General features: G+C 35.6%; 1 protein-coding gene across 1 annotated transcript; it reads right to left on the bottom strand.

Moving 5' to 3' along the window:
- Window positions 1-5,979: 5,979 nt before the first annotated feature.
- Window positions 5,980-10,974, bottom strand: LOC128317619 (putative C-type lectin domain family 20 member A). Its single transcript, XM_053230718.1, has 5 exons — window positions 10,941-10,974; window positions 9,953-10,339; window positions 8,527-8,868; window positions 7,371-7,465; window positions 5,980-6,997 (listed from the first exon to the last, which is right to left on the bottom strand). The coding sequence occupies exons 1-5, from the start codon at window positions 10,972-10,974 to the stop codon at window positions 6,890-6,892; spliced, it is 966 nt and encodes a 321-aa protein (XP_053086693.1). The 3' UTR covers window positions 5,980-6,889.
- Between the last annotated feature and the right edge of the window lie 16,526 nt (window positions 10,975-27,500).

The following is a 27,500-nucleotide window of genomic DNA, read 5'->3' as shown; positions in this document are numbered from 1 at the left end:
AGTATCTGGGTCCAAGCACCATTACTTCATTCACCATAAATTTGGGCATGTTGGAGATCCTTCACTGCATCCTTTCACAAGTCCAACCAGGTCATGTTGATAATAACATTCATTAACAAATACAAGTAGTTTGTTTATGGTCTCAGTTTCTTTGGCTGTTCACTGTTCCAGTGTGGGATAAGCGTGGAGCGCTATGTTGCAGTGGTTCACCCCGTGTTCTTCTTCAGATATCATTTTTCTCAAGTGCAGAGTAATTTTCCTAATTATTGTTTGGCTCATCACTGCTTTCTTCATCTGGTCCCTTGTTAAAAATCCAGAGATTAACAGATTAAGCATGTATGGAATCTCATTGTCGAAAGGTATTGATCAGGAGAGGGGTACGAAAGAATTTCCAAAACACTGGAAATTCTTGTACCATGGAACTCTGTGAAGGCCATCATCAACAAGTGGAGAAAATGGAGCACTGCAGTGATACTACCAAGCACAGGGTGTCCCACCAAAATTTAAAACATCAAAACCTTATCAGGGAGGCTTCATGAGATCTATGCAAATCATTAAAGGAGCTGCATCATTATCCAATCAGTCCCTGCATGTGACAACAATCTCTTCTTCACATGTCTGGAAGCACTTGCTCTCGTATATTTTGTTAAAACATACATACAATCACCCCAAACCAGGTGGCAAGATGTATTATGGTCTGATGACACAAAGGTAGAATGTTTTGGGCATAATTCTAAAAGATATTATGCCAAGACAGCTTATCACCCAAAGAACATCATGAAGCATGGTGGTGGCAGCATCATGCAATTGGGCTGCTTCTCTTCAGCTGGAACTGTGGCTCTAGTCAAGATAGAGAGAATCATGGATAGCTCTAAATACCAATCTATTCTGAAACAAAATCTGCAGGCCTCTATTAGACAGCTAGAGATGAAGACAAATTTCACTTTCCAGCATGAAAAAAATGGATTGATTTCAGAAGAAGAAGATCAGTGTTTTGTCCCAGTCAGAGCTCAGATCTAAATCCTATCAAAACTTGGAATGACTAGAAGAGGGATGTGTACAGGAGATCTTCTCACAGTTTGATAGAACTGTAACATTTTTGCAAGGAAGAGTAGAATAAAATTGCCAAATCCAAATGTGCAAAGTTGGTAGTCTCTTACCCAAAAAGACTGAGTGCTTTATTAAAGCAATAATTACGTTAACAATTCATTAATTAAGTAGTGTGTACACTTATTCAACCAGGTTCTTGTAAATTTAATTTAAAAGTTTTTTTTATTTCTATTTGTTTTTCACTTTAATTTTTGTTGGTTGCTATATCACATTAAAGGTGGAAAAAGATCTAACATAATTTAACTTGGTTTCATTTTTTTTTACATCAGAAACAGGGTGTGTAGACTTTTTCTGCCCACTGTATTTATTCAGGAGTTATTTTAAAAGTTTAATTGAAATTAACGTGCTATCACAAATGTTAAAAATGTCATGGTTTAAACACTGAGTGTCACTATCATATTAAGCCAAAGCCAAAACTATCAATTCTTTCTGTCGGTTAAAAACATTAATAATATTAACTTTTTTAAAAGCTCTATTAATATTACAGGGATTTTGGATAGACATGGCAAGCCAGAGAGAATAAAAAAAAGAATTTCAGGCATGCTTGAGAAAAGAATATTTTTTTAAGAGTATGCATCTAACCTCAAACTGATAGCCAAATGTTGAGTTTCTCTGATTTGCTTTGTATTTGCTTGATTTCTCAAGGAAACAGTACTTGAATCAATTGAACTTCTTATAAATGTACTAAATTTCTCCTATAATTGGTTATGTACCTAAATCTTTAAAGCTAGCAGTTATCAAACCACTGATTAAAAACCTGACCTTGACTCTGTCAAACTATAGTATAGGCCAATATTCAACCTCCCCTTTATCTCCAAGATCCTTGAAAAGGTAAGCTCATACTTGGTTTAGGCCTCACAGTACAGACAGTGCTGGTTAAAGTAGTAAATACCATAGGGACATTTGTGCTTGTTAAAATAGTGGAGGTTGTATGTAAATTAATGTTGGTTAAAGTATTAAATGCCCTATTTAGATCAGCACTGGTTAAAGTAGTAAATGCCCTGTGTAAATTAGCGCTGGTTAAAGTAGTGAATGCCCTGTGTAAATTAGCGCTGGTTAAAGTAGTGAATGCCCTGTGTAAAATAGCGCTGGTTAAAGTAGTAAATGCCCTGTGTAAATTAGCGCTGGTTAAAGTAGTGAATGCCCTGTGTAAATTAGCGCTGGTTAAAGTAGTAAATGCCCTGTGTAAATTAGCACTGGTTAAAGTAGTAAATGCCCTTCTACTGGCCTCTGATCAGGGTTGTGTCTCCTTTCTTGTGTTGCCTGATCTCAATGCTTTTAATACCATAGATTATAATATTCTTTGAGATTCAAAAATATTGCTGAAGTTAAGTAAATGGCTATTTCCTGCATCAGTTCTCATCTGAATATGAATATGCAATTTGAGGGTGTTATACAGGGCAATATTTATGCAAATAGATTAGTATACCACAGATCATTGTGTGTGTAAATGTATAAAGGTATTTGTATTTATAAGTGTTGGAAGTGAGGCTCCTCTTCCACTCACCTTTCACCTGTTTTATTTTAGATTTGTTCCATGCAAATTTTGTTCTTTTTTCCTGCTATCTTCTGTCCGTCAGTTATTCTTTTCATCTAACCCACAAAGTTTACAAATATATTTATTTGTCTCTTTAACAAATACCTCTAGTTAGTCTCAAATTTATGCTCTAAGGTTTAAACCTTAAAACCTCATCTGAATATTGTTACTTTCACCTTCTTTGGATTTGACATCTCAAAACCTCCACTACACATGCAGTTTATCAGATTTCCAAGCATTTCAGACGTTTTGTTTGTGAGTTTAATAAATCAGAGCTCTACAGTGCTGTGGAAAGAAAAAAAATCTGCTTATAAAAACATAGTCATAATGATGAACTACAGCACATTGGTTATTTTTATGTCATGTGTCACGTCACATACTTTCCATTGACCACAGCAGTGATGTGTACTGAGCCAATAAAATTAATTCCACATTACTTACACAAGCACACACTCAATCTTTCTGCAGAATGAGAATGATCCCTACAGGTATGTTATGGCTATCTTATTTCTAATCTATTACTTTATAAATAATAAATCAATAAATCAATAAATAAAGCATTGATTTAAAGTGTTCAAATGTACTCCATCGCTGACCTCAAGTTTAAAGTGTTAGAGAATGATGTTTGTCACTAGGATTTTTTTTTTATGCTTTATATTTAAATTGTATATCAAAGTTAAATTGAATTTGGATTTGATTGTTATTTCAGGGTATGTTTATACAGTATGTCCCTATAGTGAGTCTAAATGAGAAATACCATACTTTACATAGTATAGGTTCATATCTATATTCTTTACCACATTTACTGATTGTTATTCTTAGTGTCCTGATGTTTTAATAATTCTTCTCTATTTCAAAGTGACTTCCAAAACATTTATTTGCAGACATGACTAATATCATCAACTCCACATTTTCCAACACCACTGGCGAAAAATTTCAGTGTGAGCCCTCCGTGTGGACGTTGGTTATGATGGCAGTGGGGATACTCGATATCATCTTGTCATTGCCGACAGTGCCTTGGGCTCTCTGGATCTTAATCAGAAACTCTGCCTTGGAAACAGAACTGTTCATATTTAACATTCTTTGCACTGATATAATCAGCATCCTTCTAACTCCAGTTTCATTCTTCACAATATTCGATACTTCAACCACCTCAATCATCATGAAAGGAGTTTTTTTCTTTTATATTGTATATCTTAGTGGTTATCCACTGTTTCAGTGCGGTTTGTGTTTTGAGCGCTATGTGGCTGTGGTTCATCCTGTCACTTACCTGAAGTACAAAGTGATGAGGTACAAGCTAATGTACCTGGTTCTGACATGGATGATGACACTGGCGATGAGTGTGATCAACTTCATCTCTTTTGACCCTCAGCTTCTGCTAGTGATTCTCGTCCTGGTTGTTTGCAGTGAGGCTTTTTTCAGCATTTCCATCCTCAAGGTGTTGAAAAGCAGTAGTCCAGGAGACAGGAGAAGAAAGCAGGAGAATGACATGAAGAAAAGAGCATTTATTATTGTTGTTGTTCTTCAGGTGAAGCTGCTGTTCAATTACATGCCTTATATTTTATTCTCCTCTTTTCAGGATGCATTTTCTAATGATCTCTATTACTGTTACGTAATTTTTATCGCTACAAACATTTGCTCTTTTGGACATTTTTTTCAGGCTTTCCTCTATCTGCAAAGGGTTGGGAAATTTTCAACCTGATAAAATATCACACTAAATACTTTTTGTAAGCAGTCAGGTAGCAAAGTGAACGAATAATCTAATTTAAGGGTTTTTTCTTTTTTGCTAAATTATGGAGTCTATTATCTGTAGTCCAGTGTAATCTAGGTGTACTATATATGTTTGCTTTTTAAAATTAAAATTAGGATTTAAACATAGGATTAAGGTGTAGCTTTGGTTTGACCATCAGTCGAGAAGTAACTACACAGATATTCTACAAGGGTTATTATTGTTTTTACTGAATTAGTGCATATTATTGCTTCATTACTGACACATTTTAAAAGAGGTTTTATTATAAAATTCTATTCTAAAATTCTAATATAACTTTATATATTTCCTGCTCGTCATTTACCTATTTTTCTGTTTGATTGTGATTATTGGTGAATACTTACATACTTAGATCAAACTTATTTTTAGATAATTTACTAATTGGCAAGCATTTATTTCTGGGAGAAATAACAAAATTTCTAATAGTATACAACAGTTTCACTCAATAAGATAACTAAAATTAATAATGTTTAGGTCTATATAGGTAGAATTTTCTTATAATATTATAATTAGAAATTATTATCTATGTTGCCAACATCAAGAATGCTTTCAATTCTATAAATTTATATTTTTTGTAGATAAATCTAACATTTTTTAAATAATGTCATAGTGTAATATGGTCTTACATAAAATTATTTAGAATGATAACTGATCTTGTCCATAACTTTGGAATAATTCTGTATTACATGTGTTGCTTTGGAAGCCATGGATATCAACTTTAATAAAACAAACAAACAAACAAACAAACAAAAAAACCCCAGACACATTATTTAGATATATAGTATTGTTATTTAATGATGCTGTTTAATTTTTCCATGAATGTCTTTACAGTATGTTTTGTACATGTTTGTAAGTTGTGTTTTGTTAAACGTGGGTTGAATACTTTATGCAAATCAGGTGAAAATATAATACACAAGCTTCTTTGCATTTCTGCTGCCATTGCTTTTTTAAGTCGTGCCTCAGGAGAATGATTGCTCTCTTTTCATCTTGTCATGTTATGACAAATATCACATATATTTCATTAAAACCTATTCATCATCTTTATCTAATTTATTTAGGTTCTGCTGCATGAACCAAAAATGACTTAAGAAAGAAACAATATAGGTATAATTTACTTTTAGTGGTGGTAGTTGGTGGTTTGTGAGATAGATCATGGATCAGCTATGTGTTAAAACTCCATCACTGGAGTTCAGAGAAATTCAGAGAGAGCATCAGAGACTTCAGACTTGGTCTTTCTCATTTGTGGAAGATTGCCAAAAAAAGAGTCCTTATGATTCTCTCAGTCAATTCTGTATTTCAGTCATAAAACAGCCGTTTTAGTGCCTCTGCTTGCTGTTTTTATTTGTATTGCATGCCACCTTGTGGCAAGACATAAAATTACATATAATGCATAAAATCTCCATGCTCTTAACTGCATAACAACAACAAAAACATCTGACAAGACAAGGAATTATTATCTTTTTTATTTAATAGTATTGACAACATTAACAGATAGAAAGCTCTTAAAAAGAGCTATTTAACTGAATATAATATTTAGTAGGAGTGTAATGTAACTCCGGTCATGATTCGATTCATGATAACTGGCTTCACAATTTCAATTTGATTTGATTCTCAGAAAAATTTGAATAAAGAAGAATTATGACTGAAAACACTCCTTTTTATTTCTGAATGCATTTTTGTCTGTATAAAATAAAAAATTGGGATGAACAGAAGTTTTAAAATGTGCTACAAGTTCACCATATGTTAAAAATAAATGAATAAATTTATAAATTCTCTCAAAAATTTTGATTGAATAAACAATGTCTGACTTTAGAAATGATCGACTGGAACATTATGAGCTCTGTAGCAGAAAAATAAGGCTCCAAAGTCATCTTAAACAATTTTAACCATTATAACATGGTTGTGTAAGAGAATGAATGTTGGTCGTTATGATCCGGAGCTATCAGACTTCACAAGTGCAGATCTCGCAGACTCTCCATGACAGAATGTGATCCTGTGACCAGCGAGCAATCGATATATTTTAACTGTATGGGTTGCACAGGTCTGGTGTTCAAGAGTGCTGCTGCATTACATGCATAATTAACAGAATGCTGATTTGATGTGAATTCATTCATTTCACTCTTTTCCATGATGCACATCAGCAAAGTTTTGCATCACGATGCATCATGTCACGATTTATCACTACAGCTCTAATATTTACTGTATTTTTTTAAACCTTCCATATACCTTATATATATTATATATGAAATAAAGAGAGAGAGATTATTTCAGAAATGATTTCAGAGAGCAAAACAGGAATTAATACATGGGAGAAAAAATGAAATAATATTTAGTGTTGCTATTATTTACGTCAGTATGTTTTATGTAGAGGCCTATTACTAAACTATTAAACCTAAACCTTTCCGTTTTGATTCTGATCCCTATATTTATTTCTACTGATATATATAAAATACAAGCATGGCATATTTTGCATGTTACAGGACATTCTTGCTTTTCTTATAGAAGATGTCTCCGTCTCGCTGCACCCTCCAGGTCAGTGTGCTGTCCTCCAACATGCCCTTCTCCTCCACTTTCTGCTTAATCTGAAGAACAGAATCAGGATCACTGAGTTATTTTTGTTAATAATCTGCATTCAGCACTTCCTGTATTCATTGTAATGGTGAAGAAGAATAATGTTTGAGCTTGGAAAACTCTCTTACACAGCAGTCATTCCTTCTTGAAACGGTTGAGTGGTCAATGTAAATGAGTAAGAATTGCTCTTGCTCCAATCGATGCATAAAGTTTTGAATGGTTAAAGGTAGAGGGAGAGGCAGGGCTAGCATGTGACGCAAAGGCAAAGTAGAAGGAAAACGAGACCATTGCTTGCTTAAAATCATATGTAAAACTGAATTAAATTTGAAACCCTGGAAAAAATATGAATAGAAATATATATTTCAGAGACATCCAGCAACTCACCAGCTCTAAAATGGACGAGTGCACATCAGGATCAAACTCAATCCCATCAGACTTCACCTGCAGTCTCACTATCTGCTGTTTCCTCACCGGTGGAACTGAAGAACAGAGTGGAAAATCATCATATCATTGAGAAAAAGTGTGATATTAAAATTACTGACTTAATATTAGGACTTTATAGGAATTATGTTTTGGTGTTTAGTGTTTTCATAGATGCAGCACACCTAAACACACCTAAACACACTTAAACACACCTAAACACACCTAAACACACCTAAACACACCGAAACACACCGAAACACACCTAAACACACCGAAACACACCGAAACACACCGAAACACACCGAAACACACCTAAACACACCTAAACACACCGAAACACACCGAAACACACCTAAACACACTTAAACACACTTAAACACACTTAAACACACTTAAACACATCTAAACACACCTAAACACACCTAAACACACCTAAACACACTTAAACACATCTAAACACACCTAAACACACCTAAACACACTTAAACACATCTAAACCAAGCAAAACAAACAAACAAACAACCAACCAAACAAACAGAGTACCTGCTACAGGTTTGTTCTGAGTTTTGACAGAGAATGTATTTGGACCATCAGGGTTTTTTAAACTGATCTGAAGAACACTGGTTTAGTTTATGAATCAAATAAATAAATACGAGCGAGCAAGCGAGTAAATAAATAACAAAAGAAATAACAAAATAATTACAGGGTCAAATAAATAAATTTTTTTATTTATTCTGGTGTCTCATGGGTTCAGTCATCTACTTTATTTTATCCATTCTAAAGATCAAATGTTTCCTTACACAGAAAATCTCACATACAGTCCATCTCACATGTGAATATAAGTTTTTCATATGTGATGACATGATATTGTATGAAACATGTGATAAGGTGAAATGTCTAAAACTCGTGAGATTATTGACACATGAAATTATTTTTTTTTTTGTATGTGTTGTAATATTTTAATACCTTTAAACATTAATGCAGATTTTTCTGGAAAGGCCAAAAAGCTCATTTCTTTTAGGTTTAAGTGTGTGTGTGTGTGTGTGTGTGTGTGTGTGTGTGTAATGTAAATATCAGGAAGAGACTCACAGACTCAACAGACTCACAAAAGACTTACTGATGTGACAGATGAAGTAGTAAAGGTTGTTGCACAACTGGTCAGTGAAGTCTCCGTTATAAACTGCTCCACAGTTTTCCTCATTATAATCATTATCCGGTTCTCCTGAATCCCACTGGAGTTTTGTAGGGTTGGTCCCATCTGACCACTTCCACGTATCCCTGAACAGGCCAATCCAGGAATCTCCCTGTAGAGACGCCATGTGCGCTAACAGGTCGTTGTCTGTTTGGCTGAGTGCGCTGGCCAAATCAGTGTGAAATGTTCGGCAGTAAATCTGAGCTCCAGACCACGTCATCTGAGGACTAGCGACGCCAATGAACCTGTCAGCACCACTGTTACTAGCTGTGAATAACAATGATTAGAATGATTTTTTTACTTTCTGTAAAAGACCTTAGTATTATAATGGTCTGTCTGACTGTTTTGAGATATGAGACATCAAACTTTTTGATATTCCAGCTATTAAAACTCTAAAATCAGAGCTCAGCAAGTCCTACATTTTAAACTTACTTCAAATTCACATTATGGAAATTCTGAGACATGTGAAAGTGAAAAGTAAGAATAGAGAGTGGATTTTTGAACAGTGGCCATCATATCATCCTGTAACTCCAGATACTGTTCAGCTTTATAAGGTTCTATCAGTCTTTTTCTTATTAACTCTAAATCTCAGTAAATAACTAATAACAGGTGTAACTCAGTAGAGAAAGACATTTCGAGTCTGTTAAGACCACATTATGATCATAAATGTTTTTCAGTAAGTTTTTCTTAATGTATTTTTCAAAACTAAAGTTGTTCCTAAACCAAATATTTTACCTAATTCTACTGTAAAACAATTAACGATATTAAAATTCATCAAAACATACAATATATCATTCTGTCTAACCACACAAACATGTCTTACACATCAGCTTACTGACTTTCAGTCTCGGTTACACTGCAAACTTCAGTTTATTAACTATATCGTGTGTAGCTAGCTAATATTAGTAACGTTTAATTCTAATCTTATCTTACATTAGTCACAATATTAGCTTTCTGCTCTGCTGAAGGATTTATAATGAGCCAGAATGTATGTACATGTACTGTACACTTCCTTTTTATTCCTCTCATGGAGAGAATGTAGAACATGTACAGTGTAAAGTTATTGTCTCTTCTGGTTCACTACAGTGAGGCTTCAAATCTGTTCTTTTCTGTCGGGGTGTAAACAGTATGTGGATGTTGATTGGATAAGATTTATGTTGCGTTCATTTGATATTCATCCTAGGTGATGACTGGCTTTCTGATAGAATCTTATAAAACCAAGTTTATCTGGTTAAGTAATTTTCAACCAAAATGTCACCTTCTATAACTTTATATTAATGAAGTCATGATATGTACGTCTGTAATCCTGTATACTTAAAACCTATGAATAAAAATCAGTATGTTGACTTACCACTGTAGCATATGAAGGGCTTCGTGTCTGTGCAGCACTCATCATACCAGTATCCACCTGAATCTATGATGCCACACGACTGATTGCCACCGTAATTATCAGGCTGTCGAGAGTGCCACTTCTGTACAGTAATATTCTTCAGGTCGTTTAAGGACCAGCGCCAGCTATTGATATCATTGTAAAGTCCGGTCCAGGCAGCTGAGGTCAGATTTTTGCTTGCCACTTCTTTCTTCAATCTCATCCAATCATTATTACTGACGATGGTTGCCAGGTCACTGTACATCTCCCTGCAGTGACTCTGTGCATCAGTCCACGTCACCTTCGCCAGCACCGCATGGTAATGGTGGTGCACCGGCCGCAGGGTGGATACGGCGCCCGACACAGCAGCTGCTGGCGATGATGTTAGATTATGGTTTAACTCCAAGGCTAATCTGAGACCTTCTTTAATACACCACTTCTCTTTTATTTGTGTGTGTGTGTATAAGTGTGTGTGTTTGTTTTGCAAGCATGACATCTGAATCAGGTAAATGCCATTCAGAAGGAAAACTGCTGATTAAAAATCTTTGATTTTTTTTATTCTTCTTTTTTATCTGGATCATTTTAGAGTTTATTAGACCAGAGATTCTCTTTATATCATCTGCAAAATAAAACCTCTTTAAACACCTGTTGCAAGCTCAGTCAATGTCTTGCTAAACCTCATATTTTGAAATATTGGAATTTGGATTTATCATTTATTATGTGTTCCCACTTCCTGTTCTGTATCTTTATTAGTTTAGTGGATTTTTTGCATTTAGAAAAAAAGCTGCACTTTGATACATCCTGTCTCTTTATCACAGGCTACTACATTAATATTAGTTTGTTTGATATTTCATAAAATCAGCAAACACATGGTAAGACACTGATAGGTGGCACATTTCTCAGTGCATGCAATTACCAGAAATCTAAAAGAATGGAAAATTTACAATATGTACAGAAAATCAGCTCTTACCAGAGAAACACAGGAGGAAAAGAATCAGCTTCATGGAAGACTAGTAGCTGAGCACTGTTAAAAAAAACAAAACAAAACAAAAACAAAGCAACAACAACAAGAAAAAAAACAAAATAAGTTATAATCAAACTTGTCCATGGAAAAATGTAAAATTTACCCAATAGTTATAAGATCTGATAAAGCACAGAGGAAACTGGGTATAAAATAAATAACAATGATTAATGTAAAATAAAAAAAAATGTTATATCAAATTTCTAAGCTCATGAAGATTCATTTAGATGTGTAATCTTGTGCTAAACTCACAGCATGATAACCAAATATTTATTTATTGCAATCAAATATTTATTTTTTTGATTACAACGTCCTTTTTCCATTTCCTTCTGAAACACTGTGTAACATCACATCAGAGTGAAAAGGTTTAATTATCCAGTGGGAGAGAATGTTAAGAGAATCACTCTAGTCCACAGTAAGGATCTAAAAAGCTGTCCAGCCTTAATAAAATGACATGGCCAGTTTTTTTTTTTAATTATTATGACATTATGATATATACAGTATATTTCGACAGTACATGCTTTTTTAGGATGCTGTTCAACATAAAGGTAAAAAATAGTTAAAACAGTTAAAGGCAAAGGAAAAAAGATCCATGCAACTTTATCAAACGAGCAATCATCATTAAAACGTACCTGTGTAAGACTGAACGCTGTGTTTTCTTTCCACTGGCTTTGTAAAGGTTCAGATCTTTACTGCCAAAATCTTCTCTTTGTAAAAGCCTAACTAGAAAAGAAGCCCTCGTGTGAAATATCTCATACAAGCCAGTTCTTCTTCTTGAACCTGCCCTATTTGTTAGTCACATTTGGCAGAGCTGAAGAAATACCGTCCAGCCACAGGGTTTGACTGGCTTTTGAATAAAGTTGACAATTTGTGTAAATTTGAATCCTCCGAACAGTCGCAAAGAAAGTAATTAATCTTACACCATGGCAAAGATTCAGGGAAATACAATGCTAACACTCATATTCCTGATCAACTGTATGAGGCTAAAAAAAATTAAATTACCTTAATCATCTTACATGCTGTTCTATTGATCAAGTCTTATTAACACGTAGAAACCTTCAGTGGGTCTTCGATTGTTCTGCTGAGGGAACTTTTAACGGTGCATTATTTCTGTATAACAGCACAGTGATGTCAGCTGTAATATCAGTGATAGGTTAATGTTAATGTGCTTGTTTGATTAGATTATTGTTTCTATAGTAACAGCTTACACACACACTTGTACCGCAGATGATCCACATAATCTAAGATCGTGTTGTTTAATAAAGTAAACTTATAATCGTTGATGTGGTGATGTTTATTTAACATTTATGGAAGGAGTCTTAGTTGTCATCACATTGCAGTCGTCACAATTCTTTGCAAACCATCTCATCCTTCTCTCCAGCATCTTCTTCATGGTTAAAAAAAATGATGGTGGACATCATCCATGAATTGATTTGAATGCATCACTGCTTAGTACAGCAGCTGCTGTTCCTCTGACCGAAAAGCTCTTCAGAGAGTGGTGAGAACAGCAGAGCTCATCACCAGAAACAAACTCACGGCTTTACAGGACATCTACCAAACATGCTGTTTGAGGAAACGCCCTCAAAGTATCTCTAAGCACTGCACTCACCCTGCACATGACCTGTTTGAGACACTGCCGTTGCATCCAATCACGGACAACCAGACTGAAGAACAGTTTTATCTCCAAGACATCAGCCAGTAGTCCTTCATCTAGCACTGAGACACTTTATTCCTGCCACTTCCAGATACTTATATTTACTATTTACTATTCAGATTTAGTATGTACTATTTATTATACTGCTACTGAAATGCCAAAAGAACCCTTAAAGAACCAGGGAAGTTTAATTTTTTCTGCAGAGTGCATGCACTTTTATACCCGGAACCTGCCAGGACTTAGCGTCTCAACATTTAGCTTCTTGGTACTTGGGAACGACAATCCTAGAAAAAACAATCTTGCCAGAACCTAAACAAGCAGTTTTTTTTTTGTTTGTTTGTTTTGTTTTTAATTTCTCTGCATTCTTGTGGCAAGACATAAAATTGCATATAAAGCATAAAATGTCCATACACTTATCTGAATTATAGCTGCAAACATCTGCAAGAAAATTTTTTTAATTTCTTTATTTATTATTATAGACATTATTAACAGATGCAGAAGATAATTTATAACTTAGAGATAATAGTATCAAGAAGAGCTTTTTCAGTAATTTAACTGAATAAAATTATATATATATATATATATATATATATATATATATATATAATAATACATTTTTAAATCCACCTCCATTCAGGAAGAATTCAGAAGAAAATGAAAAGAACATATAAAATAATAAAAAGGATAGAAAAGAGAACAGAAATATTATGTATGTGAGGTATTATGTAAGTGAACATAAACTAATCAAATATATGCATAAATTATTTACATATACACTTACACTTATGTTTAGATTTAGATTTGTCTAACTATGTATATGACAGTTTATTTTATATACAGGCTTTTTACTACACTGTGAAAACTACACTTTTCTCTTTGCCTCTGATTCCCTATACTGATCCTAGATTAAAATTTATAAGATAAATAAGATACCAGCGTGACGTATTTTACATGTTACAGTTCATCGTTGTTTTTCTTGTAGAAGATGTTTCCGTCTCGCTGCACCCTCCAGGTCGCTGTGGTGTTCTCCAACATGCCCTTTTCCTCCAGCTTCTGCTTGATCTGAAGAACAGAATCAGGATCTCTGAGTTATTTAATTTTATTAATGTTCTGCTTTGTGGTTTTACACTCAGCACTTCATCTTTTCATTGTAATGGTGAAGAAGGATCATGTTTGAGGATCAGACTTGAGCTTGGAAAACTCTTACACTGCTGGCAGAAGCAGTCATGCCTTCTTGAAACGGTTGAGTGGTCAATGTAAATGAGTAAGAATTGCTCTTGCTCCAATCGATGCATAAAGTTTTGAATGGTTAAAGGTAGAGGGAGAGGCAGGGCTAGCATGTGACGCAAATTTGAGAGAAAACAGAATTATTCCTTGCTAAAATAGTGAGTAAAATTGTATTAAATTTGAAACCCTGGTAAAAAAATAAAACAATATGGAGGATTTGCTAGGTATACTGGAATCTTTCTATCATGTTGCAAACACAATTTCTGTGACTCACCAGCTCTAAAATGGACGACTGCTCATCAGGATCAAACACACTCCCGTCAGACTTCACCTGCAGTCTCACTATCTGCTGTTTCCTCACTGGTGGAACTGAAGAACAAAGTGGAAAATCATCACACGGATATGCAGAAGAGTGATAGTGAAATTCCTGACTTAATATTAGGACTTTATAGGATTTATGTGCTGGAGTTTGGTGTTTTCTTTCGAGACACAACACACCTAAACATGAATGTGAATAAAATATGATCACATGTGAAGGTGTATTTCAATATAATTACTGGTAGCAGAAACAAAAGACGTACGTGTGTGACAGATGAAGTAGTAAAGGTTGTTGCACAACCGATCAATGAAGTCTCCGTTATAAACTGCTCCACAGTTTTCCTCATTATAATAATTATTGGGTTCTCCTAAATCCCACTGGAGGTTTGAAGTGTTTGTACCATCTGACCACTTCCAAGTGTCCCTGAACAGGCCAATCCAGGAATCTCCCTGTAGAGACGCCACCTGCGCTAACAGGTCGTTGTCTGTTTGGTTGAGTGCGCTGGCCAGATCAGTGTGAAATGTTCGGCAGTAAGTCTGAGCTCCAGACCACGTCATCTGAGGACTACTGACTCTGACGAAACTTCCAGCACCACTGTTACTAGCTGTGAATCACAATGTTTAGAAAAATGATGGGAAAAATTGGATTGGACTAGATTGCCGTACGTGGTCTTTCAAAATGTCTTTTATTATATTTTACTTTTTCTGTATACTTCTGTAATCCTGCATGCTGTAAGACGATCTCTCGATTTTTTAAAAAATTTATTTTCGATTTTTGAAGATCTTGTCCTTCATACTAAACCGAGTCACAAATTCAGCCAAGAAACCAAAACCATACAAATCAAAATCAGGATGTTGACTCACCATTAAAGCATATAAAGGGTTTGGTGTCTGTGCAGGAATCATCATACCAGTATCCTCCTGTAGCCATGTAACCACAAGATTGATCGCCACCGCTGTTATCAGGCTGTCCAAGGCGCCATTTGTGTAGTGTGACATTCTTCAGTGGGAGGTTGTTTAAGGACCAGCGCCAGCTGTCAAAATCGTTGTATAGTCCGATCCAGGCACGAGAAGTCAGACCTTTAGTTGCCGCTTCTTTCTTCAATCTTACCCAATCATCATCAGTTTCAATGGTTGACAGGTCAGTGTACATCACCCTGCAGTAGTTCTGTGCTTGGGGCCATGTCAGCTTTGCCATGATCACGTGATATTTATGGTGGAATGGTGGTACAGCGACCAGCACAACACCTGTTGGTGACGTTGGCAGGTTATGGTTTAATTCAAAGGCTAATTTGAAACCTTTCTTAGCATTAAACACACCTGAATCAGGTAAATGACATTCAAAAGAACTGTGCTGAGTAAAAATCTTTTAGTATAAGCTTTGATATTTTTGAATGAATTATTGCAGCAAGGCAGCTCCTGATTTCCAGCACGTACACCTCTTCCAAGTCTTTCTGCTTTCATCTGTCTCATTTTAGAGCTAAATCACAAATATTCCTTAGGCTACCTGGAGAACATTTTGCCTGGTTATGTCGGTCCTTGAAGAACAACCTCCTCACCATTAACCGAACCGTCGTAACGAAATAAAACCTGTGTGCTCTTTAAATCCCTGGTTTAAGCTCAGTCACTGTCTTCCTAAGCCTAATATCTGCAAATCATTTGTTTCATGTGTTCCAGCTTCTGATCTGGGTTTTTATTAATTCAATATTTAGAGTTTTGCTATTTAGAACTGGAATATATTTAAATATCTACACCTGGATACATCCTTATTCTCCAAGCTTGATTCGTCACAGACTGTCAAATGTAAAGACAAAATAAAGAGGAATATTACAGCATGAAGGACAGTTTGTAGTGAACATAATACTGTTTTCTTTGGTATTTCATCATATAAGTAAACATGCAGTAATAAGATGTTTGTAGGCCTTTTTATAAAAAATATCACACATACTGTATAATAACCTTTTAGTGTTTCTCAGTCAGTGCAGTTACAAACAATGTAAAAAAATGAACAATTTACATTAAATTACACTCGTGTGATAAATTTATAAATCAGCTCTCACCAGTGAAACACAGAAGAATGAAAATCAGCTTCATGACAGACGAGCGAGTAGCTGTAGAGTGTTAAAATAAACAAAGATTCAAAATCAAATTATAACTAAAATTTTACATTTTCCCAACACTCTTAACAAAATGATATGGCCAATTTGATTTATACTATTAATATCACATTATATGCTGATATGTATGGTACATTTTACTGTATATACAAAGTATATGATTTGTAGAATACTGTTCAACATAAAATAGTTAAAAGAAAGAAAACATCAATAGACATGGGTTTTGAGAAACAAATTAGTGCAGTGGTCAAATCAAGTTTCTTCCACTTACGGCGTTTATCAAAAATCAAATCTTTACTCTCTGTAAAACAGTTTGAACAGATTATTCACTTGTTTGTTCTATCTCGTTTAGATTACTGTAATTCATTATACTATGGTATAAGTCCGTCCTCTATAATGCGTTTACAGCTGCAAGGTTGCTGACAGGCAGACAGAGGTTCGATCACATCTCACCCATTCTTATTTCACTAAACTGGTTACCAGGCAAATTTAGAATTATTTTTAAAATTTTTACTTTTGTTTTTAAATCTCTGCATAATCAAGCCCCACCATATCTCTCTGAGGCAATCTCTACTCATAAACCAAATAGGTCCCTAAGATCCAGTAATCTTGGTCTCCTTTCTGTCCCTAGATCGAGGTTCCATTGCAGAGGTGATCGAGCCTTCGCTGTTACCGGTCCTAGTCTATGGAACAAATTACCAGCTTCTATTAGAGCTGCGCCCGCTTTGCCAGTATTTAAATACCTGCTTAAAAAACATCTTTTGTCTATAGCTTTTATTTAGCCTTGTCAATTGTATTGCTGTTTTGTGGTTTCTTATTTGTTTTTTAGCTCTATTGTACAGCACTTTGGATCAACCGTTAGTTGTGTGAAAGTGCTTTATAAATAAAGAAAGAAAGAAAGAAAGAAAGAAAGACATTACTAAACAAGCAGCCAACATTAAAACATACCTGTGTAAGCTCGAATGCTGTGGTTTCTTCGCTAGCTCAGTAAGGTTCAGATCTTTACCGCCAGAATTTTCCCTTCATTAAGACTTGAGTGGAAGCTAAGCCCTTATCGTGAAATATCTTGAAGAAATGGGCTCTGCTTCCTGAACTTCCCTTATTTGTTAGTCACAACAGTCAAACTTGTAGAACTACTGTCAGGTCACAGGGTTTGTCTGTCTTTTGAATAACGTCGACAATTTGTAGAGATTTGATTTCCCCTGAACAGTCAGAGAGAGAGTAAATAAATATTATTCCATGGCAAAGATTTGGGAAAATTTGACTCTAACACTGAAAGTCTTGATCAAAGGCTAAAAAAAAGAGCAACTTAATTACCTTAATCAACTTATATAATGTTATACTGACCAATTCTGATTAACATTTAGAGTCTTTAACACTTCTTTATTTGTTTGTCCTGCTGAGAGAACCCTAAAATGCTCTTAAAGTTTCCATAAAACAGAGTGTTTACAAAAGTGTTAATAAAATGGCAACCTTCTGGATTGGAGGCCTGTGCTCCTTCAAGAACCCTTGAAGAACCTCTAAGAGAAAGTGTATTGTTTTTTTTTTTCACATTATTGCTGAATAGTTTCTTATTAATACCTAGAACTGTTCAGGAATTTAACATTTAACTTCCTGCTTCAAGTACGATGAAGCTAAATGTTAAACTCAGGTTCTGTGTCTGGTTAAAGTCTGTTAAAAGCTTGTAATCTTTTTTTTACGTTCTACAGTTTCTTATCGTTATAGAAGTTCCCTCTTTCATTAAACGTATCAAGACTTTCAGCTCAAATTTAACAGATCATTTAATGAAGAAGAACCAAATGACGTTTACTTTATTTTGTTATTTTGCTGCTGAGATATTAATCCACTCTATTGGCTGGAGTATACTCTTTAAAATATGCACATTCACAAGAACATGTTTGTATTATTTGATTTTCTAGATGCTAACCCCAACGTTAGCTTAATAACATGGTGCCCAATCAAAACAAAACAAAACAAAAAAGAGGTAATAAATCAGTTGTCGGTTGTGTTGACAAGGTTATTGTCGTAGTAATCCCAAGTCATGCTCATTTGCTTGTGCTGTCAGTATTAACAGATATCTCAGAAATATTGATTTGCATGTGGGAGATTTTTCTAGATGACAATCATCAGGTATAAAGCTATATTGTAAGAGGGTTTTGACTCACTTATGCGTTGGTGTGATGCTGTGTCTGAGACCAACGAGTTCCTCGCAGGTATGTGGTAATTCTACTATGGCTTTCTACTATGGCAGAACTGTAATGCTAAAAAAACAACCACTTTTTTGACATTATTTTTGGAAAAGAAAATACAGCAACATTTATTAGTGGTAGGACAATGACCTGGGGTTATTACAGCAGCTCTGACTGGGACTCGTACTACGGTGGTGCAAATAAACGGATTAAAAATGTACGTAATTGTTGTTTTGGTGAGGTTTTCTGTAAGGAGATGTTTATTTTGTAAGAGTAAGAGGTAACGCTTTAACTTTGTAGTTTCTCTGTAACATGACAAGCTGCACTTTTTTGGCTTTACTGTTTATAGCTGCTTTTATTTATAACAGTAACAGCTACATCACACCACCCCGAACACTCAGTATTTTACTGTAACAGCGACACACAGTGTTTCGCTCCTTATGGATCTTACTAATGAATGCCATGTTGTACCTCATTACATGTCAAACAATGTATTTAAAAACACACCCTTGTGATATTAACCATGTACCATTAACCATTGCATGTCTCGTCTCTACCTTTAGCCACGTGGAACTTCCTGTCCTGTGTAAGATGATGAATAAAACAAAACTGGATCCAATAATTCTGGGTCTTTCATCACCCATTATTATGTCCATCGAGAACATCAACCTCTTTGTTGGACTTCCTTTAAACATCTGTGTCATCATCCTCCTCACCCGAGCTGGAGGACTGGATGCATCTCTGATTTTCACGCTGAGCCAAGTCGCATCTGAAATCCTCTTCGCCATCCCAGCACCTCTCTTTATCCTCTGTTATGTGAATGTGGAAAAGCTCTGCTTTTATTATCCGATATCATTTATTATTGGCACCTGCATAACGTCTCGCTTCCTGTTCCAGTGCTGTGTATGTTTTGAGCGCTACCTGGCAGTCATCCACCCGATTACCTTCCTAAAGTACAAAGGCGTGAAGTATCGGATAGCAATCTCAGTCACTGTATGGATGTACGCATTCATATCTGGCATCGTGTCCATGGCTAAGCTTTCAGGACTTCTCATCAATATTTTTGGAATTATGTATGCCATGATTCTGAGCGTGATGCTTTTCTGCAGTTTCTCTCTCCTCAGAGGTTTGAGGAGACCAGGACCAGGAGCGAGAGAAAGGGATGATGGTGGGATGAGCAATGCCAAAAAAAAGGCTTTCGAAATCGTTTTCTTAAATCTCCTGATATTTTTAGTTCAAACAATGCCAGTAAGTGCGTCATTTATTGTTAAAAATTTATTGTCTGATAATGCCTTTTCTTTGTCATTTCTGGTTGGTACAGATATTACTATCACTATAAGTTTAATGCAGCCAGTCTTATTTTTATACCAGAATGGCAAACTGACATGCATGAGGCGAGGATGAATGTAGACACAGTGATCCTCATACACACTGTTAGATTCAGTGAGTTATTTCAGCAAGAAAAAATGATGAAATAATGAACTTTTCATTGCTCTATTTTGATTATAACATGAATGTTAACAGAATGGGTTATGCTGAATAATAACTGATTTAATCTATTTTTAATCCACAAGAAGCTATTAATATGGCCTAGGAACATTTCTGTATCTTCATTTAAAAAAAAATGCAGCGTCCTATGTACTGTATAAACATGAAAATGCACGTTAGAACATGTAATAATTTTGACTCCACCCCTTTCATCACTACTCTGGTTGCACTATGCTGTTAGCAAAAGCGTACTGCACTATTACAGAACTTCATGAATCACAGACCAACTCAAAGTCGAAAGAGAAGTCCAACAATAAACAATTATTTATACACTATATGTCCAGAATTATGGGCACCCCGACCAAACCCTGCTGATCAGAATGTTTTTATTCACCATGTACAGGGTGTAAAAGGAATTGTTTTGGGTGCAGTGTCACACATAGTACAGGACAGCACACTGACCGAAGAGTACAACATTATACAACACAATACAGCACAAAACCAATACAATACACTACATCTGTACAGGAACTCAGTGCAAAGGTTTAATGTGATATGTGCAAACAGCAAAAAGTACGGCAAAAAGTAAGGGAGTAATATAATTGTCACTGTAATAAAGATTCATCATGCAGTTACTGCAGGTGTTAGTGCAATTACAGCTGAATCGTACTGGTGTATTAAAGTGATCTGTGCTGCGTGTCAGAGGGGAGGAATACGGGAAGCGTCTCTGTTTAGAAGGATTGCAGCCTGGGGAAGAAACTGTTCAGGGGTCGACAGGTATGGGATAGATGTTGCTTTCAGACGCAGTTTGGAGCTCTGTAGTGGGTGCTGCAACAGAGGATAGGTGATTTTTACGCACTCAGCCATCCCGCTCTGTGAGTTTGTGTGGTCTACCGCTTCATGGCTGACTCCGTTTCACAATAATAACACTTACAGACTAGCAGGGCTGAAATTTCACAAACCAACGTGTGGCAAAGGGCTCTTCAGTATTCCCCATTCTACTGCCCGTGTTTGTCTGTGGAGATTGCATGGGTATGGGCTTGACTTTATGCACCTGTTAGCAATGGGTGTGGATAAAACATCATGTCAGTAATTAGCAGAGGTGTCCACATACTTTTGGCCATATAATGTATATCAAAACAAACAAAAACTGTATTTTTCTGTAAGTAATGCTATTGCTAGCCAGCTAGTCAGCTGTTTTAAACTAACTTGCATTTGTCATTTGTAATATAAAAGCAGGATTTAATTCTCAGAATTTTTTTTCTGATGTGTTTTTGTTTTGTTCATGTTTGCTACTGTGGGAACACAATAAAATATTTTAAATAAAAAATACTGAGTTATGTAATCATTGAATACAGAGGCCCGAAACTCTGAGAAGTTTTACTTTAATCTCTACTGCACTCGATTAAATGTGTTATCTGTGAGTCCAGACTGGACCTGAACAATATCTTTGACCTCATTTGTATTTGGGGAAGTGACAAGTGGAATATTTTCTACAAGCATGAGGTTGAGTTATGAATATTTGGTTATGCCGTTTGGCTTGGACAGTGCCAATCCAATGCCTCAGGACATTGATAACATCTCCCATGATGGTCTTCCTGTGTCCTTCTAGCCTGGAGGAGCATCACAGGAGAATATGGGTCACACTGGGGCCATTTTGATGAGATTGCTTAAGCACAGGTTGTATGTGAAGGCAGAAAAGGTTCAAATTCATTTAATCACTGTTTCCTTCCTAAGATACCTAGGAGAGTAGGTCTGGAGAAAAGTAAAATGCGGGCTGGACTAGCGATGCCCAGGAACTCAAAGGTTTCTCTGTTGCTGCCATCTCATGTCCTGGAAGTGGATGTGGATGCCTCTGAGGTAGACGTCCTGCAGTCGTAGATCTTTTCCCCTGTCTTTAATAGGACCGAGTGGTATCACTAACCACAATAATTCAGTAGCTTGTCTGAACCTTGGAGTCTCCTTTTCTTTGTGGCAAATCTTAAAAAATGCATATGATGAACAAAATTTTGCTCATTTCCATGCACTTAACTACATAATAGTCTTAACTAAACACATGTAAACACACCTGAACACACACCTAAACACACCTGAACGCACTCATCAAACCCTCCAGACTGTGTGAAACTGTCATTTGAGTAAATTAATTCTTATAATATTCTTACCTGTCTACATAATGCTCTCTGAAAAATATCAGCCACATTTCAGTTAAGAGGTTTTTAAAATTTTGCAATATATTATGATGAATGTTTCTTGAAGACTCTGATCTGTTCAGCATCAGGAACCTGGAAAGGAACCTGCAGGTTCACAAGATCACAAGATCACATTCATTTGCACTGAAAACATTTATATAATAAGAGTTCAGACATGGGGAGGGAAATTAGCTCCTCTGTACTGATTATCAGTACTTTAATATCAGTCTGTCTACAGTACGCTGTGTGCTTCATGTTGGCAGTGGCAGGATGCAGGATGTGATGTCATTTCTCTGCTACATTGGGAGAAACATGCAGTTGTCCTCACGCTGTCTACGGTTATGTTTAATTGTAAATGATTGATCCTTCACTACATTCAGCGTTAGTCATGCATTTAAAATGTTGTCAAGATCCTCACATATAAATCCCAACAGACATGACTGAATATTAATAATGTCACAGAGAGCACGTTGTGCATCTCAGCCATTTCATTTGTTAATTAAATGATTTTTCAATCTTCTGTTCACTGTGTATAATGCATGCTTTAAAGCCCTCAGTGCTGTGAGACAGCGCCCCCTCATGGTGATGGTTTATTAACGGTCCACACTCTCACCATGTGACAAACACATCCTTCCTGTGGCTCGTTTATGGTTCAGTGGATAATCAGAGTTCTTAGCAGCCTGCAAGGGTTCTACTTGGAACCTTTATGATAAGAAAACACTCTGTTGTAGGGTTCTAGGTTCTCCTAGAGGGACAAAAGAAGATCCCTTAATGCTTCTAAATTTTATATAAGAGTGTAGAACCCTACAACAGAGAGTTTTACCCTGTTCAGACAGGGTTCTACGCAGACAGGCGAGAACCTGTAGCTTTCCAAAGAACTCAGCTTCTCTGCAGGAGTGCATGCTGAAAAATATTTGAGAAAATTACAATAATTCTCACATATTCTCTTGGATTGGGTTTAAAATTTTCTAAAGGACAAGCAGCAGGCTTACTGAGTGACAGGGTGGTGTGATGGAGCAGAGCTACTCTTACCATACGTTGATTATTTTCCTCTAACAGCACATCCCTGGGTGTTTTATTCCTCTTACATCACAGCAATTTACCAACAATTACATTTTTTTATTTATTAAGGAATGACACATCATCATTTTTTTAATAATTCTTTTATAATTTTGTTTTTTTTAACCCTTTAATGTGGCACGTCTGCTGTACGAGTCCCTGTGAATGACCTGTTGCTATAGAAACGATAACGTATTAGAACAAGCACATTAATATAAATAAACCTGTGATTTATAAACCAGCTCCACTACCGTCAGAGCTGCTGTTCTAGAAAATTAATCAACAACCTTTTTTGCATTGCTGCCAGTGTTGTGATGGATATTCTGTCATCTGCCTGCATCTGAGATATTTTCCTACATGACTAGCATCAGTTCCACACTGAGAATCACTCACACGCCGTGTTTATATGTTCTATACGTCTAACCTTTTATACGCTCACAGAGAAATCCTCACAGGTACGTTACATTTCTATTGTTATACTGTAGGTAATTTCTGTAATTTATAATTATAATCATTATTTTAATTATTTCTCTCCATGTTCTTTTTTCCTGAGTAGTGCATTTAAAAACTAAATGTATTTTTTGGTTTATTATTAACTGTTCGAGGTAATTTATTTGTTTTACATTCATACATATTATTACTATTGAAAACTATTGATATGAGAACATGTTTTAGCCACTTCGATCTTTTAATCTTATTTAAGCTTATTAGTGCTCTATATGGGCTGTGTTTTAGTTTTTTATATTTATATTTTATTAAGTTTGGTTTACTTTTATTGTTTTAAATGCACTATATAAATAAAATTTACTCACTTGAAAGAGAGAAAAGGTGCTGGTTGTCAAACTGTGACACAAACTGTGCAACAGCTGCTTTCTAATTTCCCCTGTAGATGTTATGTACACTGGATTCGAGTTGTAGAACCGCTGAAGGAAGCTAAGAACCCATAACTATCCAAAGAACCCTTGAGGAACTCTTGAGTTCATGAATGCAAATCTCACCATATTGATCTTCTGTGTCTTCATCCTTGTAGGACGTTTGAGAATATGAATACTAACGTGACAAACCCGTCTCTGGACATGAAGGACCATCGGGGTCTCAGTGCTTCATCCGTGATTGTGATATGCAACCAGATCATCAGTCTCTCCATTGGACTTCCTCTAAACTGCTATATCCTTTTCCTTCTGTTCACTCAAGGTGCAGGAAAAGACATGGACGTGACCTTTACCATGAGTCAGTCCACCTCTGAGATCCTTCTGTCCTTCATAGCACCTCTGTCCATCACATGCCACGTGAACGCTGACTTGTGTGCCACTAAAGCTCTGGGGTTTTTCTGGGGGATTGGCATGTCGGCTCGCTGCCACTTCCAGTGCTGTGTGTGTTTGGAGCGCTACGTAGCCGTGGTCCACCCCATCACCTTCCTCAAGTACAACCACATGAGGTATCGCCTGGCCTGTGTCGTGGTGAGCTGGATAAACTCTCTGGCGTGTGCCGTTTCCTCCATGTTCACCTTCCCACAGCTGCCGTATAGAGGTCTAGCGGCCATTCACAGTCTTATTTTCATCGTGAACCTTTTCTGTTTCCTGGTGATTTTGAAGGCTTTGAGACGACCAGGACCGGGCGACATGGAGAGGGAGCGTAACGAGGCTGGAGGGAACGTCATCAAGAGAAGAGCTTTTAAAATAGTTTTTGTCAATTTAATGGTGTTTTTGATGCAAACTATCCCACTTTTTTGTCTTTTTATCTTGAAACAAAACTTACCTCTGGAGGTATTCAACCTAGCGGTAGCCATTGGCATGTCTGTGAACTTTGCCGCAGGGTTTGTGCATCCGATCTTTTTTCTCCACAAAGCTAGAAAATTAAGATTAATTAGATGTTTTTCCTCCCTGCTTATTAACTAATGTAACAAATCTTATTATCCACGATTCTGTGAAGATTCAGATATGATTAATGTTTAAGGAAAAAAGGTAGAAATTTGGGCCACTGTATTTTTTACACTGTATATATATATATATATATATATATATATATAAACTTATAAAAATAAAAAAATTATAAATAAGCAAATTATATATAAAAGTTACAGCTTTACCTCTGACTGTTACAAAGTGCTGACACTGGAGACTCCTTCCATACATGTTACATAAAAATATCCATACAGAAAATTTCAACATGTCAACAATTTTACATGTTTTTTTTTCCAATAACTTAATTTTAATATTTGAATTAAATAAAATAACAGAAAACACAGTGACATATATTAAGATAATTTTAAATAAAATAAAATGTCACCTGGAAACCCTAATAACTCCCGAAAATGTTCACTCTCACATCCTGCATTATTTTATTTTAGTTATTATTAAATAACTAAATATTTATATTTTATATTTATAATTTAATTTCTATTATTATAAATTATAAATTATATATTCATTTTTTATTATGTTTTTTATATTTTATAATTATTATCATTAATTAATTGCATAATTTATGTATATTTTGGTATTGTAAATAAATTATTAAAAATTATAATAAAAATAAATAAATATAAATGCAATAATTAAAATAATTATAATATGATGTTTCCATGTTTGGAGAAATATTTTATATTTTTCAGTAATATAACTTTGATTAAAAGGATACATTTGGGGTTTTATGGGGTTTTGTGCGACGGCTTTTGTACCTTTAGTCAGAGGAACATAATTGTAGTAAAACATCATTCAGATACCTGATGAACCTCGAGAGGATGATTTGCATCATTCGTACCTGTAGAGTGCATTTGTTTCTGAGTATTGGATAAAACTTGTACTTGTTTTCTACGTATTCCTGATGAAATAAGAACAGCTCTGTGAAACCACGGATATCTGGGCCAGAGACAAATCAAACAATAATGAGTCACGCTTCTGGGTTTAGTGAATGATATACAAAGTGAGGCGTGAGTGAGAGACGTCTCCCGAAGGCTCTAAACACAACACGTCCGCATTTGTTTATGTCGCATCATATCATTTTCTCACTGCAGGTGTGCAGGAAGAGTCTCATTTCCCTGCGTAAGGAATACACGGAATAATCAGGAACTGGGCCGAACAGGACAAATTATTTATTTATATTATCATATCATACATATGAAAGAAGTTCTTATTTTAATTTTTTTTTAATTATATTTCAGAAATATGTTTGCTGGTATCCAACAAGTCTGCCTTGTCATTAATATGCACCTTTTAACTTTTTACTGTGTTTATAGTATATTTAAAATATTTAAAAATTATTTAAAAGAGCAAGTTGAGTCCAAGGTCAGTGAGGAGTTTGAGACAGCACACGCCCTTGTTTATTTTTTACCCCCATCATATATATATGTATATATATCACCCTCTCTGTCATATAGCAGGTGTCCTGTGAAGGGGAAGTTTACTGTTTTTTTTCTGCACAGGTGAGTGAGTGGATTTTATTTTATCAGCTCTGATTGATGTGGCATGCAAATCACTAGCTGAAGCTTTTATTTATTACAATCTGATATAAAACCTCAATTAACATTCTTTCTCAAGCTATCAAATTAACAAATTAACACTATGTTTAATTATTTACCGCAGCACTGCTGAATTCTGGATTCTGATTGGTGTTGATTAATTTTCTATAACAGCAGCTCTATAAATCGCAGGTTTATACTGTATTAATGCGCTCCTTATAATACGTTATCGTTTCTATAGTAACAGCTCGTTCACAGGGACGTGTGCAGCGGACGTGCCATGTAAACAGATTTAAAAATTGTTGTTTAAATATTTTCTGTAAGGAGATGTTTATGTAACATTTATGGAAGGAGTCTCCAGTGTCAGCGCTTTGTAACGTTCAGAGGTAAAGCTAGAATGTTAAGCATTCTTCAGGACAGAGGAGTTTTTTTGTCTTATTACCTTCAAGAGAGAGAATAAAGAACGACTGTTTATAGCTGCTATAACGTAAGTAAGAACAAGAATGTGTGATGTGGAGTTTCCACATAACTATAATTAACTACAATTGGAAAAAAAAGAAAATTGTAATCAGTGGAAAACTGCAGTGGGATAAGAGGAATAAAAGACTTCGGGACGCACTGTTAGAGGAAAATAATCTGTGCTGGAGTGATAACGTCAGCTCAGTCCAGCCAGAAGCACTCAGTAATTTGCTTATGATGTGTATTACAGATCTAATCTCAGATATGATGAACGAGAGCGTTGTGTCCTTCAACACCACCAGCTTGGTGATTCCACCGAACCCCCTGAGTTTGTGGATCGTCGTGA

Source organism: Pangasianodon hypophthalmus, chromosome 28 (genome assembly GCF_027358585.1).
Source record: "Pangasianodon hypophthalmus isolate fPanHyp1 chromosome 28, fPanHyp1.pri, whole genome shotgun sequence".
Classification (NCBI taxonomy): Eukaryota; Metazoa; Chordata; class Actinopteri; order Siluriformes; family Pangasiidae; genus Pangasianodon; species Pangasianodon hypophthalmus.
This window is presented reverse-complemented; position numbering and strand designations above follow the sequence as displayed.